Source organism: Carettochelys insculpta, chromosome 6 (genome assembly GCF_033958435.1).
Source record: "Carettochelys insculpta isolate YL-2023 chromosome 6, ASM3395843v1, whole genome shotgun sequence".
In the NCBI taxonomy this organism is placed as follows: Eukaryota; Metazoa; Chordata; order Testudines; family Carettochelyidae; genus Carettochelys; species Carettochelys insculpta.
The window spans coordinates 50,202,253-50,220,541 of record NC_134142.1 but is presented as its reverse complement, the minus strand read 5'-3'; the positions used below and the strand labels follow the sequence as shown (position 1 = coordinate 50,220,541).

Here is an 18,289-nt window from a genome sequence, read left to right as displayed (position 1 = left end):
TAGGTTTCAGTATAGGAGGCCAGGGCACACTTGTCATTTAGGGAATGAAGCATGCACTCCCTACTGGTTGCATGGGGTTTTCGGAAGAACAGAGAAACGTGTATGGGGTTTTGGGAAGAACAGAAATATGAGCTAATACACATGAAACTGAGACTGCTTTGGGTATGAAAGTAGGGTGCTGGGACTTATCTTTATAAAAACATTACATGGCGGCTCAGACATAAGCACTCTTAGCTCAGATACCACCCTTGCTGACATTACAGCAGCTGGAAAACAGTCTCCCGCAAGAGGTAGGAGAGAAAGTGGGTTTCCACAAGTTCAAATGGTGGTCTGATGAACTTGATTAAAACAAAATTCGAGGTTCCACTGGGGGCAGTACATGTGGGTAAAGCCTGTCCACCTCCTTCAGTGGCTGAGCACTGGGTAACACATTTAGTTGTATTTAGCTACCCTCCATGCCCTGAAGACATGCAGGTCTGACTCGGGGTGGAGGGAGGGAAGGGAAACTGTACAAGGGCCCAGTGGACTTAAGGAGCTCAGGGGTGCTGCTGACATTGTGTTGCTGGTCTCAGGTTCTTTCAAAAAGTGCTGCTGGACTGCATGGAGCCCTGGAGCTGTAGGTCAGGAGGGGAGCCTGGAAGTGTAACCATGTGAGCGAGCAGAAAGGGGATAGCTGAGCTGGGGGTGGGTTTGGGGACTGCAGGCTGGGAAAAGGAGAGACAAGGAGCTTGGGTTGAGCTGGGCACATCTGTGGAGGGTGCAGTACCAGTCCCCTGGATTCCTGGAAGGAATGACAGAAACCTAAGATACCTTCCAGAATCTAACCTCCTTTAATGAAGGAATTCAGGTTTCAAAGGTCCAGGTTAAGCACAACCCACCCTGGAATTTGGAAATAAGGAGGTAACTGGAGTAAAAACCCCTGCCTCAGAATGCATGAGGAACCTCCTCTATAATCCTTAGAGTGAACAGTGATTGCGCTTCCTATAGGAGCAATTGCTCATGAGAAGGGTCCCTGAAGAAGGATGGGAAATGGGGGTGGGAAGGGCACAGTACTAGACAGAATATCCTGATTCTACCATGCTCAGAATTCAATAATTGGAAGGAATCTGGATCTAAGCATGGTAGAAATAGAACAATCTGTTCACAAATGGCTAAGGATTCCCGTTCGATCTTGGGTCCACCTTCAAAAGTTAGGCTTTGAACTCTGGGGCTGCTTCAAGGACCCCTGACTATGGCCAGAGGAGAAATGAGACTACCATTTCCTACTATTCCTGCTCCTACACCTGACGACGTTTTGCCTGCGCAGTCCAGATTAAAAATGGGATGATGACTGGGATTTAAAAGGCTTCCCTTGGGGGCATGAGAGTGTGAATCCCCAGAGACGTGTCCCCTCACGTGCCGCAGTAAGTGGGAGTCCGTATTTATCATGAATAGCCCCACACAGTTGAATAGTAGCATCCTGTATTGTATTCTATACCTCTAAGGGGGAATACCAGAAACTTGCAGCCATACATCACGGTGTTTTACAAGGCCAGTGGCCATTGTGCAGGCAGTGGAATATGCAGACTCAAGAGCTGCTTGTAAGGGGGTCCTTGAAACCACCTTGTCCTCCTCCAGCAGCACCATGAACTCCTGTCAGGAGTCAGCTGTAAGCAGCTCCTGAAATTTAGACAGTGCATTCCACATGTTAAAAGCATAGTGGCTGAGTAGCATCTGCTGATTTACCACTATAGCAACACCACTACAGGGTGCTCCACAGCTGACCCTAAGGGTACCATGAGGGAAAACTTTCCAACTATCATGCAAGTGGCACACACACACTCACCTACTGGAATGGACATGAGCAAGAACTCGAGGAATTTCTTTTAGGAACTTTATAAAATGGTGCAAGAAATACTAAAGCTACCTTAAATATCAGCAAAAACCAGAGTTTTAAGAAGTACGATTGTGAAGACCAGCTAATGTTTGTGCAGAACTCATTCCACTTAGAGTGCCAGTATGTGAGGAGGAAGAATGGCTGGCTGCAGAATGGAATGAAGGCTTTGTTCAAGTGTCATGGCATTCTCCTTTTATCCCAGCAGTACTGCAGCAAGATGATACTGAATTTGGGCAAACTGAGGAAACAAACTTATCTGCTTCCCAGTGCACTTGTTTTTAAAAACCAAAAAAGCTTTTTAAAAATATTTTTTATGTGCAAAAAATCATACTCACCCTTTTCTCCATTGTAAGTGCAAATGCAGGGCAATTTTTCTGGTGGATTCCATAATCTAATAGTGCCATCTGCTGAGCAAGACAGTAAATGACTCTTTATACCACTATACGCAAGACCCCAGACTGCATCTGTATGAGCTATTAATGTGCCAGCTAGAACGTTTGGCTCTGAAAACAGAAAAAAAAAAAAAAAAAGTTAAAGCTTTTTACTCCATCTGGGAAACATACATAAAACCCCATTTTTACTTGGGTATAAAATAATTCCTATGGTAAACTCAAAATCTGTATTCCATATTTTCCAGTTTCAGCAAATAATGTAATACAGACATTATAGCCTTGTAACAATTCTGTGGAAATCAGTAACAGAAAATCTAGTGCAGAGGCCAACAAAAAAACCCTCCCAAAATATAAGGGAAATTACAGAAGTGTGAACTATACTAAAATTGAACACAAGGTCAACGCTTCTAATTTCATACACTGTGGCTGCATCTACACTACAATAACAACTTCCAAGCTGCTTAGCTCGAAGTAAGCAACTTTGAAGTTGAGCATCTACAAACACACTGCTCCAAAGTTAAACTTCTAAGTAGGGCGCTATTCCACCATTCCTGGGTATGGAGTAAGGATTTGAAGTTGGGCTCCCTACTTCAAAGTTAACTTTGAAGTAAGGGAAAATGTGTGTAGACTCTTTGCTGACTACTTCGATGTAGTGCCAAGTGTAGACACACCCTATGTGTCTTAATTTAGTTGTTGGAGTCAGTAAATGAAGGTCTCTGAAGCTCCCTTCCAGTTCTATGAGATAGGTATATCTCCATATTATAAAAAAGAGACGTACTTCAGATTCACCACCGGGGGCAGCAAAAGCAGGAAACAGTAATATGACAGAGTGAGGGATAAATGCCCTTCCACTCCAACCCCTGCTGCTCCCACACAATTAGACCCCAATCATTTGCATAGACCACATCGTTTTTCCTTTTATTTTCCAAACTCATGTGTGTGTGTCCCCACCCCCGTACTCCGCTTAAATACTGAAGCGTGTGTCCCCCTTTACTTCGCTTAAATATCCGAGAGAGTGTGTGTCCATGTGTGTGTCCCCTTACTTCACTTACATACTCAAGCAATGCTGGGTGAATTTGCAAGTATAAAATAAAATAGTCTACTACAACGAATATTGGACAAATTAATATGAATATTTTCATACTCGTCCTTACTGAAAGCACTAATATGATCATCAGTTTCATATAATCTATAGTAAATACATGATTCACCTGAAACTCCAATATGCAGAAAATTTATATTTTAATACTAGTTCAATATTTACAGAGCCAGACAGATAGATAAGACGTTAGGTAGCAATTACTTATTGATCTGGATCACAGTCGCTCATCTTAATCAACTTAAATAAAGATTAATTACATTTTAATAGTTAAATCTTTAATTCCAGATTTGTACAAATTCAGCCATTTGCAATGACAAATGATAAAATGGACTTAAATGTATGTTACTAACGCATATTTTTGTTTTAAATTAAGATGACAGAAAGAGGCTGGCCAGACAGACTGATTCTCATCTCTCCTTCTGTGGTGCTTCAAAGGACAGTCGAGCTATAGAGACCAGAACTAGGTCTTGTTTGTAGTTGGGAGAGAGTAAGAGGAAGAAGAAGAAGAAGAAGAAGAAAAGGAGTGGTGCTCTAAGAATTGCTTTCATCAGGCTCGCCCTTTTCACAGACTTGACATCTCTACCATCTTGGGGTAGAACTCTCCTCACTTAAAAATAGCTTTTTTAAAAAAGAATGTCGCCATTTTTCTCCATCTCTTTCTGGAGAGATTTACTTCCTTTTTCAAACACGCAACATTTTAGGGATGCTCGATCCTGACCGCTGCCAAGAACCTAGAGAAACTTCCCCTGGCCCCGCTGCTTAACCTGCGTGCTTCAGGCTGCCTGCTTCCAGCTGTTGACATGGAAGAGCTCTTGGAGGTTTCCTTCCAGAAGAGGGAGGGGTTAGCAATGATTGGGAATGAGTAGCTCCAGGAAAACACATCCTTTCTTTTTTCTCCCCTCCTTCTCCAATATACTTTTAAACTTCCTTCATATCAGGTTTAGGGAATTACTGGCCCTGCATTGGCAATTCATTTATTCATTTAATGAGGGAGTAGGAGAGCACAGATAGGAAAGAAAGTGAAGGGCAAGGATAATTTTTAATGAAAAACTCAGTTCAGAAATAAGCTAGAAAGATGTAACAAAGCCTGCTTCACCAGCTGGCATTTTTCTAACAAAGCTTAAGAAAAATTCACTCAGCGTTCCCAAAACAATGCCTCAATCCTAAATATAGAGCTGCCAACAGACAAACACAGTTTGTTTGGTTTTTTTCCTCCTGAGTCCCATGGCAGTTATGCTGGAGGGAGTCTTCATTAAGAAGTATCAGATCTTACAGTCAGATGTCTAATAGATGATATGAACAATTCACCCTCACACAATACCAACAGTAGCATTTTAGCATGAGACTGAAGATGCTGGATGACCAGATAGCAATAAATCTGATGATCATGAGTGAGGGAGCTGAAGAAATTGGTACTGATCCTGTAGCTATGTAACCTATTTGTAGCAGTGTATGTGTTACTGACGAGAAAGAAGATACGGAGGCAGACTTCTTGACCTTAGATAGTGCCTGTGCTTGGTACTGAATTTTTGCATACTAAAAGAGCACGCACAGTAGATGGCAGTGAAGCCCTCAAATGATCTGAAGACTCTCTAATGGTACTCTTTTGTCCAGCACCCTCGGGACCTGACTGGTGCCTAACAAGAGAATTTGCCTGACCAATGGGAGGTCAATATTTTCTATCACAATACCGACACTTTCGCTATTTACTGGGCTCTTAGAAAACATTTAGGGGTAAATTACAGCTAAACAACAAGCCTGAAAGCCAAGACTGGTGGCTGTAAACAAACTTTATGGGACTGTGGGAAACTTGGCCACACCCATGATAAGTGGTTGTCCAGCTAACTGAAATCATGCTGCATTACAGAGTTTCTCAGATGAGAGTGTTCCGGATTATAGAGGTTCATCTTGAACTGAGCTTTTAGGGCTTCAGATACCACTAGACGTCCCTCTCAAAGCTGTAGTTTGAGATGATCATGCTATCTTTTTCTTTGTTGAGCTAGGAAAATGAAAGTTACACCCCTTTTCAGTTTAAGCTCTTGTAACTGCAGCAGAACAACTATTCAGAGAGGAACTCTGGGAGAGAGGCTGATCTGACAGATCGTTCTGTATCCAGTCTTAGGGATGTGTCGAGGAGATATATCTTGAGCTTAACTGCCGTCTTCTTCTAAGACTACTGGCTGAAAGAACAGCAGTTAGCACATTTAATAGGATTTTTTGCCAGACCTAAAACAGTGAAAGACACTTCTCATGAATGTCTCTGGCTGGCATTGCAACTTCACAGAAGTGGCACATTTTAATCAGGAAGCTATGTTGGTTCTTAAATATACCACAGGATACCACACTTAACTAAATGCCTGAACTCTCTTAAAGAAGTAACATTATAAAAAATAAAAGAATGAACCTAAGGCTGACTAAAATAAGAATTATTTACAACACATCAAACTACCCAAATGTAAAACAGGGATATGCATTGATGATGTGTTCCATCTCTGGCCCAATGCTATAAGTAGAGGGAACAGAGTAGCAATTGGTCTATTCTGCACATTTATGCCCTTCAGGACAGGTGAGAGATTCTATGAAGACATAGTAAGGGTCTGCTAACAAGAAAAAAATTCTGATCTCTGGTTCTAGGGGGCGCACAATATCTATAAATGGGAGACAGACAATCACTTGATGAAGAACCACCTTCGATTTATTTACCTGTCCTAGGTAAATCCTGCTGTTTTCAGTTCCTTTCTATTTATTGAGTGCTTAGGCTACTCTGCCACACCTGCACCTAAATACTGTCTTGGAAGTATCCTAGCCTAAATCTGAAACCTATGTCACTATCAGAGCCGCCAGGTAAAGCAGACTTTTAGTTGTGCCAACCTTTCTGGAAACTGAATTTTTTCACCTTTTTTTTAAAACTGCAGTCACTGAATGTGCTAGCAAACCATAACTTTAGGACACTGGAGCATTCTTAGAATTGGGGTCACTGCGAACAAATGAAAGCTTGAGTGTTTTTTTTTAAGTGATTCTGTACTAGTCCAATACGTATGAGGATTTTACTTTAAACTAGTACATTAAATAAAATACAGAGTTGGGAGTTATTTTTCCACATAAAAGCTGTTCAATACTCTAGTATAGCAGAAACTTCGACACAGAAGATGTATTAGTATGAAATGGGGACCATTTCAAAATCCATTAAAAATTACAGGAAAGCATGTCAGTCAATGCATGGTTGACATAAACCATACTGAAAACATTACCACTACCTTGAACTGATACATCCTTCTAAATTTAAAATAGCTTATCCAAAAGTTACTCATGATAATTTAAAAGCGTGCTCATTAAAATGGTTTGTATTTTAATCTTCTATTAACTTGTACATACACTGTCCAGATTTTACACAGATCATGTGAAAGATGACAGAATGAATTTCAGTGACTTTTAACACTAGCACCACAAAAGATACAAAAAGAGAAGTTACTCACCGTAGTAACGGTGGTTCTTCGAGATGTGTCCCCGCGGGTGCTCCACAATAGGTGACGGGTTTGCCCGGCGCCGCAGATCGGATCTTCCAAGCAGTTTCTGCCGGACCGTGCATACGCCGGCGCGCGCCGCTCCCTTGCGCGCTCCTGGCCACGTGTGCGATCCAGTCCCCGCCAGTTCCTCGACCAACCGCCTCGGGTGCCCCTGCAAAACACTAACAGAGATCCGAAGCGGGGAGGATGGGCGGGTAGTGGAGCACCCACGGGGACACATCTCGAAGAACCACTGTTACTACGGTGAGTAACTTCTCTTTCTTCTTCGAGTGTCCTCGTGGGTGCTCCACAATAGGTGACTACCCAGCAGTAACCCAAGATAGGAGGTGGGTAATCGGATTATGTGCAGCTTGTCCCCGAGAGGACCGCTGCAGAGAGACGGGTATCCTCTTGGAATACCCTGTGAAGGGCGTAATGTTTGGCGAAGGTGTCGTAGGACGACCAGGTCACCGCTCTGCAAATGTCTTTTAACGCAACGCCCTTGAAAAAGGCTGTTGATGCCGCCACCGCCCTGGTGGAATGAGCCCTGGGAGTGGCCGATAAAGGAGTCTTTCTGAGCTCGTAGCACATTTTTATGCAGGATACAATGTGCTTTGAGATTCTCTGCGAGGAGAGACCCTCTCCTTTCGATTTGGGAGCGAGGGAGACTAGGAGTCTATCCGTTTTCCGGAAGGACTTGGTCCTGTCTACGTAGAAGGCTAGCGCCCTCCTCACGTCCAGGAGGTGTAGGCGCGCCTCTTCGTTGGAGTTATGAGGTTTTGGATAAAACGAGGGTAGAACAATAGGTTCGTTGATGTGAAACTCGGAAGAAACTTTGGGGACAAAGGCTGGATGCAGCCATATGGTTACCGCCTCCTTGGAAAAAACAGTGCAGGGTGGCGTTGCCATGACTGCCGCGAGCTCGCTCACCCTACGAGCTGACGTGATTGCGAGAAGAAAGGTCGCCTTAATTGTAAGGAGGCGGAGGGGAACCGTGGCCAAGGGCTCGAACAGCGGTCCCATCAGTGTGGTAAGCACTAGGTCCAAGTTCCACGAAGGTGGAATCGGTTTCCGAGGGGGGTAGAGGTTTATCAACCCTTTGAGGAACCTGGTAACCATAGGGTGGGCGAACACCGTGTGCCCTTCCTCCTCATGTCTGAACGCCGAGATGGCGGCAAGGTGGACCTTTAACGAGGATAGCGAGAGTCCTCCTCTCTTGAGGTCCAGTAAATACTCTAGAATTGTAGGTATACGCACCGAAAGGGGGGCCAGCTGTTTGGTAGAACACCAAGCCGTGAAGCGAGTCCATTTTTGTTTGTAGGTCTTCCTAGTGGAAGTCCTCCTGCTACTTTCTAGGACATGTTGTACTGCCACTGTGCATGTGCTCTCTAGGGAGCTGAGCCATGGATTAACCACGCTTGCAGTCGCAGGCTGTGGGGGTGCGGATGCACTACGGACCCCTGGGCTTGCGTGAGCAGATCCGGCGCCACCGGAAGAGGCATCGGTGGATGGTCCGACATGCGCAGGAGTAGGGGGAACCATTGTTGGCGATCCCACATTGGGACTATCAGGATCATCCGGGCCCTTTCCCTCCTGGCTTTTTGCAAAACTTTGTGGATCAGCACTGTGGGAGGAAACGCATAAAGCAGGGGGCCCCCCCACGGGATTGCGAACGCATCCCCCAGGGACCCCCATCCCAGTCCTGCCCTGGAGCAGAATCGTGGGCACTGCTTGTTGTGCTGAGTGGCAAACAGATCTATTTGGGGAAAACCCCATGCGTGGAAAATCGACCGTAGCAGATCGGGACGGATCTGCCACTCGTGTGTGAGCGCAAAACGCCTGCTCAGCTGGTCTGCCTTCACGTTGTGCGCACCCAGCAAGTATGAGGCTTTCAAAATTATATCGTGGGCGATGCACCAGTTCCATAAGCGGATTGCTTCCGCGCATAAGGCACGGGATCGAGCTCCTCCTTGACTGTTTATATAAAACATGGTGGAGGTATTGTCTGTACTGATCCCGACGACTTTGCCTTGTATGTGGTCTTGAAAGTGTTTGCAGGCGTTGAACACTGCTCTGAGCTCCAGTACGTTGATGTGTAGTGACTGTTCCGTGGGTGACCACAGTCCTTGAGTCACCTCTTCGCCCATGTGCGCTCCCCACCCTATGAGGGAGGCATCTGTAGTGAGAAAAACCGATATTTGCGGCTGGTGGAAGGGTACCCCTGTTAGCAAGTTCCTGGGGTTTACCCACCATTGCAGGGATTTGCGCACCCCGGCTGTGGGCGACACCACCTTGTGAACGGTGTGTACTGCCGGTTTGTATACACTCGCCAGCCAGTGCTGCATGCTGCGCATGTGTAACCTGGCGTTCTGCACTACAAACGTCGCCGCTGCCATGTGGCCCAGCAGCTGCAGGCACGTCAAGACCGGCACCGTAGGGCTGAAGGTGATGACTTGCACGAGGGAACCGATGGCTCGAAAGCGAGCCTCTGGTAGGTATACTCTCGCTGCAACCGAGTTTATGCGAGCCCCTATGAACTCTATGTCCTGTGTGGGGTCTATTTGTGATTTTGCCAGATTGATAACCAGGCCAAGTGAGGAGAACGTGTTTGCTGTGACGCGTATCATGCGCAGAACCTCTCCTTTCGAGGCCCCTTTGAGCAGGCAGTCGTCCAGATACGGGAAAAGGAATACCCCCTGTCTGTGCAGGTAGGCTGACACCACTGCCAAGGTCTTGGTGAAGACTCTGGGGGCCGAGGAGAGGCCAAACGGTAGGACCTTGTATTGGAAGTGTTCGTTGCCCACCATAAACCGGAGGAATCGCCGGTGAGCCGGATGGATGGTTATGTGGAAGTACGCGTCTTGTAAATCGAGGGCTGCGAACCAGTCTCCATCGTCCAAAGCTGTAAGGATGGAGGCGATCGTGGTCATCTGAAAACGTTGCTTGCGCAGGTACCTGTTGAGGCCGCGAAGGTCTAAGATGGACCTCCAGCCTCCTGTCTTTTTCTCCGTGAGGAAATACCTGGAGTAGAACCCTTTCCCGTGCAGTTGCTCCGGCACTCTTTCCACCGCCCCTATGAGCATGAGATGGTCCACCTCCTGCCTGAGCCTCGCTACGTGGGAGGCCTCCTGGAGGTGGGGCTTGGGTGGAGGTCGTGACGGTGGGAGCGACTGGAAGGGGATGGCGTACCCCGTGGCTATGATCTCCAGCACCCATTTGTCTGTGGTGATCCTTTGCCACTGGTCGTAGAATGGTCGGAGGCGATGGTGAAATAGCTGCTTCGGATGACCGTGTGCGATGGTAGTGATGGCGCAGCCCTGGATCTGTATGTCAAACTTGTGGCCTTTGGCCCCGCCCCGAGGACGCACGGCTCTGTTTGAGCGTCGCCTGGGAGTTCTGTACTGCTGGTGCTGTTGATGTTGCCCTTGCTCATAACCCCTGTGATACTGGGGGCGCTGTTGCTGGTACTGGTACCGCCTTTGCTGAGGGTAGTACCTTTTCTTTGTGTATGGGGGGGTGTAAATCCCCAGGGTCCTGAGTGTGGCTCTTGAATCTTTACTGGAATGAAGGACCGAGTCAGTTGATTCAGCAAACAGCTTCTGCGAGTCGAAGGGAAGGTCAACTATCTTCACCTGCAGATCCCTCGGTATACCAGAGGTCTGGAGCCAGGACTCCCTTCGCATCACCACTGCGGTTGCTGTGGAACGTGCTGCCGTGTCCGCAACGTCCAAAGCAATCTGAACTCCCATCCTCGCAGCCGCGTAGCCTTCTTGCACTATGGCCTTGAGGACCGGCTTTTTGTCCTCTGGAAGCGAGTCCATGAGGGAAGTTAACCTGGAATAGTTGTCAAAATTATGGTTCGCTAAATGCGCTGCGTAATTTGCCATTCGCAACGTTAAAGTGGAGGAGGAGTAGACCTTTCTGCCAAACAGCTCTAGCTTCTTGGCATCTTTGTCCGTTCCCCCTGTTTTAAATTGAGATGTTTTTGATCTTTGTTGAGAGGACTCCACCACCAGGGAGTTTGGCTGTGGGTGGCTAAACAGGAACTCCATGCCCTTCTCCGGCACGAAGTATTTCTTATCCGCTCTCTTTTGGACAGGCGGAATAGTTGCAGGGGTCTGCCATATCGTAGTGGCGGACTCTAAGATCGCTTCATCAAGCGGTATTGCTACTCTGGAAGAGGCCGGAGGTCTCAAATTTTTGAGGAGCTTATGGTGTTTCTCTTGCACCTCTGCTGTCTGGATGCCTTGCGTGAAGGCCACCCTCTTAAACAGCTCCTGAAACTGTTTGAGATCGTCCGTAGGATGGACGTCCCCCAGGGCCGTAGCCTTGTCCGGGGAAGAGAGTGAGGAACCGCTGGGGTACATCTCTCTGGACCCTTCCGGTTCCTGCTGGTGATGGTACACCCTCTCGCTAGAGGTTTGCGAGGGAAAATCTCGGGGTTCCATGACCAGTCCCCCTTGAGATGCTTGAGTCTCTGTCCCCGGTCGCGATTGCCCTCGGGGGTACGAGATAGTTTGTGGGGATCTTTCCCTAGTAGATTGCCGATGGTGTGTATGCCCCGCGTGGTAGGGGCGACCATGGCAGTATAGGCACTGTTCTTGGGAGGGTGACCTAGACCACTCCCTTGGTGTGTACCCTCTGCGTCTGGAGGAGGGAGATCGTCGAGACACTGGAGAGAGCGACTTCGCATAATAATCCAGTGGTTCAAACCCCAGGAAGGGTGAAGGTGGTGCCATCCAGGGTGAGGCTGGTTGCAAAAATGGAGAAGGGGGCTCCGGGTAGGCTAGGGGGGACCCCTGCCTTCTGGTTGGAGTCTGCAACGTAAGTGGAGGGCTGTGAGAAAGCAGCTCCACAGCCCTGTCCGGAGAGGGGCTGCAACGCCTCCTCTTATGTGCAGCCTTCCCCCTCCCTGGAGGAGGTGACTCCGCCCCCTGACGCACGGGGGATCCTGGCCCCGTCGGCACCGTGCTAGGCACGCTCGAAGGCGGTGCCGCACGTGCGGTGTCCTTCTGCGCCTGCAGGCTGCGTGCCTGCGCACTCTGCACCGCCGGTTCCGCCGGGGTCGGTGCCGCTGCCTGCGGTGCCGCCGGTGCCGGCACTTGTTTAGCCGTCACCCTGCCTGCGGTGCGGGGCGGCTGGCTGATCATCGGAGGCTGAGCCGTTTGCACGTGGCTCTCCGTGCCGCCGCCGATCAGCTGTTGCTGCGGCTGGGGGCTGCGTGCTCCTCCCGTCCCGCTCACTGTTGCTGCCAGCAGGGATCGGGCTGGAGAGACTTTCCTCCGTTTCTGCGCTGATGGAGTGAGGGAGGCAGCTTTCCTTTTAAGGGCCCCGGAGGGTCCCTTCTGCTGCGGCCGCTCCGGCACGTCTGGCTGGAGGGCCTTATCAAGAAGCAGCATTTTAATGCGCATCTCCCTGTCTCTCCGTGCTCTTGTCGTTAATTTTGCACAGAAGGCGCATTTTTGTGCCACATGGGACTCCCCCAGGCACCTTATGCATAGGCTGTGCCCATCGGACACTGGCATCGCCTCTCGGCAGGACTCACATTTTTTAAAGCCTGAAGAGGACATTGTTGGTGAGTCTTTGAGTTTTATTAAGTGGGTACTTAGCACCTTCTTTGTGCTGTTTTCCCCGTCCGATGGCCTGCCTCAGCAGGAGGGCTGATGGCCGTAGCTCCTGGCCTCCGGCGCTTGTTACTGGGACTGGACTGAAGCTGTCCCGCTCGTAGTTTGTTTGTTGTTGTTTGTTCTTTTTTTGCAAAATAACAACCGGCTAACTCATAGTAGCCTAAGTATCTGAAAAAACTTTGAAAGAAAAACAGATAAAGTCGTTGAATACGCTATTTGGCCTTAGCCTAGTCGGATTCCGTCTGCAGCCGACGGCGGTTAAGAGGAACTGGCGGGGACCGGATCACGCACGTGGCCAGGAGCGCGCAAGGGAGCGGCGTGCGCCGGCGCATGCGCGGTCCGGCAGAAACTGCTTGGAAGATCCGATCTGCGGCGCCGGGCAAACCCGTCACCTATTGTGGAGCACCCACGGGGACACTCGAAGAAGAACTAAAATATTAAAGCCACATTTTCTGCTGACTGGAAGGAAGAAAGGTAAATATCTATGATCAAGTGTAGTACCTGTTCTTATCAGTTTAATATCTTTCTGTACACTTAGTAATTATAATGACAGAGTCATTAGAACTTAGGAAACAGCTTAAAAAGTTCTGTGTTCTATACCATTTCCTATTAAAGGATCTTAAATCACTACATGAGAAGTGACAATTATTATTCTGATTTTACAGGGGGAAAAGCAAAGGCACATATATTAAGCATTTGACCCTCAGAGAGCCTGTGGAATAGGTTTAGAATAAGAATGTAGAAGTCTTAGCTAAGTCAAAATGTTGCCACTCTTTCACTCTCAGAAGACACTTACCATATGTATCATAAGGATCCACATTAGGGCTAGGCATGTTCCACCATTGGATTGTTGCATCAATACCACCACTAAAACACTGTTCTCCATTAGAACTAATTGCCAATGACAATACAGGTCCACTGTTGAAATAAAAAAATATTTTTATTTCACTACTGGTTAAAGAATAGAGCAAAAAATTAAAAAAATGTGTAATTGTATTCTCTTCTCTCGGCAAAGTTTGCTTTTTAATTTAATAGTAAAATCATTTTTTAAAATGTTTTCTTTGTACCTTTATTGATGGTGCTTGATAACAGTGGCATAAAAACCTGACATACTGCAGAAATCATCATCATCTTACCTAGTCTTTATATTAAGATACACTCATCCCTCGCTTCATGAGCACAATTGGTTCTCAACTTTCTGCTCATAGGCAGAAACTTGTAAGAGGGACACTAAATTACCATTAAATTACATGTAAAAGTCTCTGGTTAGTTCCTAGGGCTCCCAACTTGGGGAAGGAGTGGCAGCAGGTGGCGCTGCTTTTGAAAGGTAAGTGAACCTTGGGTTGAGGAGGGTTAGAAACTGGAGGTAGTTTAGGGCTGTGAGCAGCAGGGGAGGTTAAAATCTGGTGGTGGATTTGGGGGGTTCAGGCTGACACAGTTTGGGGTGGGGGGTTGGGCTGTGGGGGGTCAGGCAGTGGGCGGATCTGGCTGTCTGGCTACAGGCCGGTAAGGGGGCCTGGCTGCCACGGTTTGGGGCCACGGGGCTCTGGCTGTGGCGGTCACAGGCGGAGGGGAGGGTGGGACTGGCTGTGTGGGATACAGGCGGCCACAGAGCAGTCTGGCCATGGGGAGGGTGGGTGGGTGGGTGTGTACAGATGGCTGCAGGAGGTACAAGGGGCAGCAGGGTCTGCAGGGGAGTCGGGCTGTGGGGCCACAGGAGGGTGCACAGGCGGCCGCGGGAGGGTCTGGCTGAGGAGAGCACAAGCGGCAGTGGGGTCTGGCCACAGGGGGGTATACTGGCAGCCGGGGTGGGATCTGGCCACGGGAGGGTACATGCCACTGCGGGGCGGGCAGAGGTTTCAGGCTGTGGGGCGTACAGGCAGCCGTGAGGTCTCGCTGCAGGGCTGGCAGGGGGTACACGCAGCAGTGGGGTTAAGGCTGTCGGGGTGGTGTGGTTTAGGGTTGCGGAGGGGTGTGTGTCAGGTAGTGGGGGTGGGTCTGGCTGCGTGGCCTGCAGGGGCGTCAGGCTGCTGTGTTTTGGGGCTGCAGGACCACAGGGAGTACAGGCAGCAATGGGGTGTCAGGCTGCGGGGCCAGCAAGGGGTCGGGTGCAGTAGCTTGGGGCTGCAGGGCTGGGGGGGCAGCCTAGGAGGGTTGGAGCTGTGGTGAGGGGGTAAGGCTCGTACGAGCTGGGGGAAGTTTACTCAAAGAGTGAACTAGGGTAGGTAAGTGTGTCCTCCGTTTAAGTGAGTACTCATAAATGAAGTACTCGTTTAATGAGGGATGAGTGTATAATGTGGGAAATAACCTATCAAAATGTACTCCATCAACTGTTCCCTGTTGACTTTTTCTAGAGATCATTAGTAGCCAATGTAAACCATGATTCTGATGCCCAAACCCTCACTGGCACTTGTTGCTTATGATGCAACACTGAATATACTAATGCATGTATTTATTGACTCGTAACTAAACCTAGCTGCATTACTTTAGACAAAGGGAGTTTTCTCCAATGCTCCCCACTTCCATTCTCCATCAGTTGTGTGGTAGTTTAAACAAGTTACTAAAATAATTGAAACTGGCATTATTATAGTGCACTATTTTGGAAAATACGTTATGCAACATCGTGCAGAATTTTAAAACATGCAGAATTTTTAATATTTTGGTGCACAAAAATTAGAATGCGCTTCCCAACTTTGTGTATGTGTACATGTAGTTCTGCATGTGATGTGGCTCTTGAAATATAATGGTCAATGAAAACACAAAACAAAACAAAAAACAAAACAAAACACAAAAAAAGCATTGAGCACATATCTGGTATCATATGTGATGTTAATAAAATTGTAACCTTTAAGCTTAACCATTTTACTGAATCAGTAACATGGCAATAGCAATAGCTACTTTTGAAGTAAAGACTCACATGTGGGCCCGAAATGTGTAGATAGGTTCTACATCTAAAGAGGCACTCCTGAAAGAAAAAACGGGAAAAGGTGTTTATAATAAACAGTCTGTAAAAATGTTACTATTAAATTGAATATGAAAATATTTTATACTGTTTTTCAACAAACAGGCAAAAGAAACTTAAACCACCATATACTTGCTTTTTGGCAGGAACTGTTTTCTGTAAGTTCCAAAGTTTTAGAGTATGGTCCTCAGAGGCTGTAACCAGCACAGGCTCTACAGGATGAAAAGCTAATGCCCGCACCCCATCAAAATGGCTGCGTAGAGTATACTTCGGATTCCATGTCTTCCGAAAGGCATCTTTATTGGCAGGCAGCTAACAACAAACAAAAGAATCTATGTAGTAACAGTATTGATTTTATATATAACATTACATAATACATGTTAGTGTCTGAAGATTGAAGTGTCTGGGACATAAATTTAAATAGGTACTATTTCGTTGGAGATACCAAAAAAAACCCACAACCAATCTTCCATTGCTAGCTCTACAACATCTAACAAAATCATGAGAGACCAATATATTGAGACAAAATTAAGGAGCCTAAAATATTAAGAATGCCTTAAATGTTACTGAAATTTGCTGTACATCAGTAGTGGGCAACCCGCGACATGAGGGCTGCGTGTGGCCCATCGGCATTCTGTGAGTGGCCTCCAAGACATTTTGTTTACCATTGCCCACACAAAGTGTTGCCAGATTCCACTGGTTTCCATCTGTGCAATCCTTTTCCTACTACTATTAAGTGACACTTGCATAAATCCAGGGCAAGTGAACTGTCGTGCCTGCTGCCTGCCTACAAAATTAACAGTAAAAGCTGTGCGCTCTTTCAGGATCCAGTCAAAGTGCTGCTGAGGTTCAGCCAAGCACACAACCCTCTCCCCGACCTTCCCACTCAAACTCTAGGTATGCAAGCACAGTTAGCAAAATGAATGTATCCCAGAGACCATCTTGGTTATGAGATGGAGAGCCGCTCATGTAGCCCACTCACTAGCCTAGGTCGCCCCTCCATACTGCACATAATTGTTGTCACACTGGATGATCTACTGCTTCTGTTATGCAGGAGATCAGATTAGATTATCATAACCATATCTTCTGATTTAAACACCTATTTTATGAAAAAAATTAGCTGTACTCTCTCTCAGACAATACAATAATGGTCCAAGGTCATAAACAGAATTTTAGCACAAAACCAAATTACTTTTATGGAAATCAAATTAAAAGGAGAAAATCCAAAAGAAGGTTTTTTCCTGTTTTAAAACTTAAACTTTATCCACTGCTGCTGTACAAGAAGTTACAGTTCTGTACAATTCTTTTAGCTAATATTTAGAGTATATAAAACTCTCCAAGGAAAATGTAACTGAAAGGGAGAGAAGAGCTCGATAATTAGGACCTGGATCCTGCATAGTAGAGAGAGTATCGTGAGAGGTGATTAACATTCAGCTTCCCACTCAATCAGGGACTTAGTAGCTAGTAGCTGGGCCAGATTTATATTCTATTTGTGCAAATGCAAAATCCAAATCTTCTACATGGAGTTTTATTTTGTATTGTTTCTCTCTATCATCTATCATTCTTCCAGCAACACGGTCTATATTATTCATCTAGACATTCATATAAAAATGAGCAGATAATTTTAACAACAAAGTGGACTGATCTTCATTCAAAACTACAGCAACCCCCAGATATACAATACACATTTTTATAAAAGGTTTATGTACACTGTGAAGTGAAGATGTTTTAGAAGTTATGGGGCAAGTAAATGGCCAGTTATTGTGTCACTCATTATAGCCCTTTCAGCATGTAATCCTAACAGCAGTTCAAGAGAGCAGATATAAGATAAGTATTAATATCTCTATCTGTATATTTTCCAATGTAACATGCCTCTACATGGTGCCACTCAGAGCCAACAGTAAATTCTGTTTTAACGGGCATTCTGTCAGCCGGAATTCTCAAGTAACCAGCATTTTAACCATAAGACAAAAGACATAAATCAGAGATGGGGGTCTCGCTTTGTACGTGCATTCAGCACTGTGCTAAAACCATGGGAACTAGCTTCCAACCACTTCCTATAAATGCCCCCTCCCCGGTGCTGGACTGAACTGTGGAAGCTGGTGGTTTGATTTGTGCATGTGGCAATCACAGCTAAGATTTTCCCCAGCATCTGGGTGGGCTCCCTCCATGTCCCACCTGGGATATGAGCCAGAGCTGGTCATTCACCTGCTGCAGTACGTAGAGGAAGATGAGTGTGCAGTGTCCACTGCATCAGCCCATGGCAGTGGCTGGCAATACCCGAGACCCAGGACACGGTCCCCGTTTCTCTCTTGCCTGCCTCCCTCCCACTAAGACAGACTCAGAGCCCTCCACATCTAGTCCCTGCTTCTCTCTCGCCTGTCTGCTGCCTTTAAGACAGCCCCGGAGCCATGCAGCACGGTGCAGGACTCTCTTTATCCAGAGCCACCTCATTCCTGGCTACCTATCTATTATCTACAATATTTGAACATCCGGCAACCTCCTGGTACTGGGGCTGCTAGATATCAAAGAGTTTACTGCATACCACAGATGGAGGCATATTAAAATGCTAAATACTTAACCATTATTCACTGTTTTAAAGATGTCTAAAGTACGACTAAAGTAAAGATTGTTAGTGTCTTTTCTTGGACCAAATCCTTATTCCAGGGATTCGAAATGAGATTCTGAAACATAACTAAGGATCAAGTTCAAATCCCGTACAGAAATAGGTTCTCTCCTTTATGGGAAAGGAGTAAGATGATTAATACTGAGAATCTACAGGTGAATGAAAGTCTGTGATAGCTGCCAAGTGAACCCTGATGGA

General features: G+C 46.7%; 1 protein-coding gene across 3 annotated transcripts in view; it reads right to left on the bottom strand.

Moving 5' to 3' along the window:
• Positions 1-18,289, bottom strand: part of STRN3 (striatin 3) — a 111,310-nt gene that overhangs the window by 11,552 nt on the left and 81,469 nt on the right. For all 3 annotated transcript variants that reach the window (XM_074996896.1, XM_074996897.1, XM_074996898.1), the window contains 4 exons: positions 15,602-15,777; positions 15,421-15,468; positions 13,300-13,421; positions 2,212-2,379 (listed from right to left, as the gene is read on the bottom strand). In XM_074996896.1, the coding sequence (XP_074852997.1) occupies positions 2,212-2,379; positions 13,300-13,421; positions 15,421-15,468; positions 15,602-15,777 (514 nt within the window). The remainder of the gene's footprint in view (positions 1-2,211; positions 2,380-13,299; positions 13,422-15,420; positions 15,469-15,601; positions 15,778-18,289) is intronic.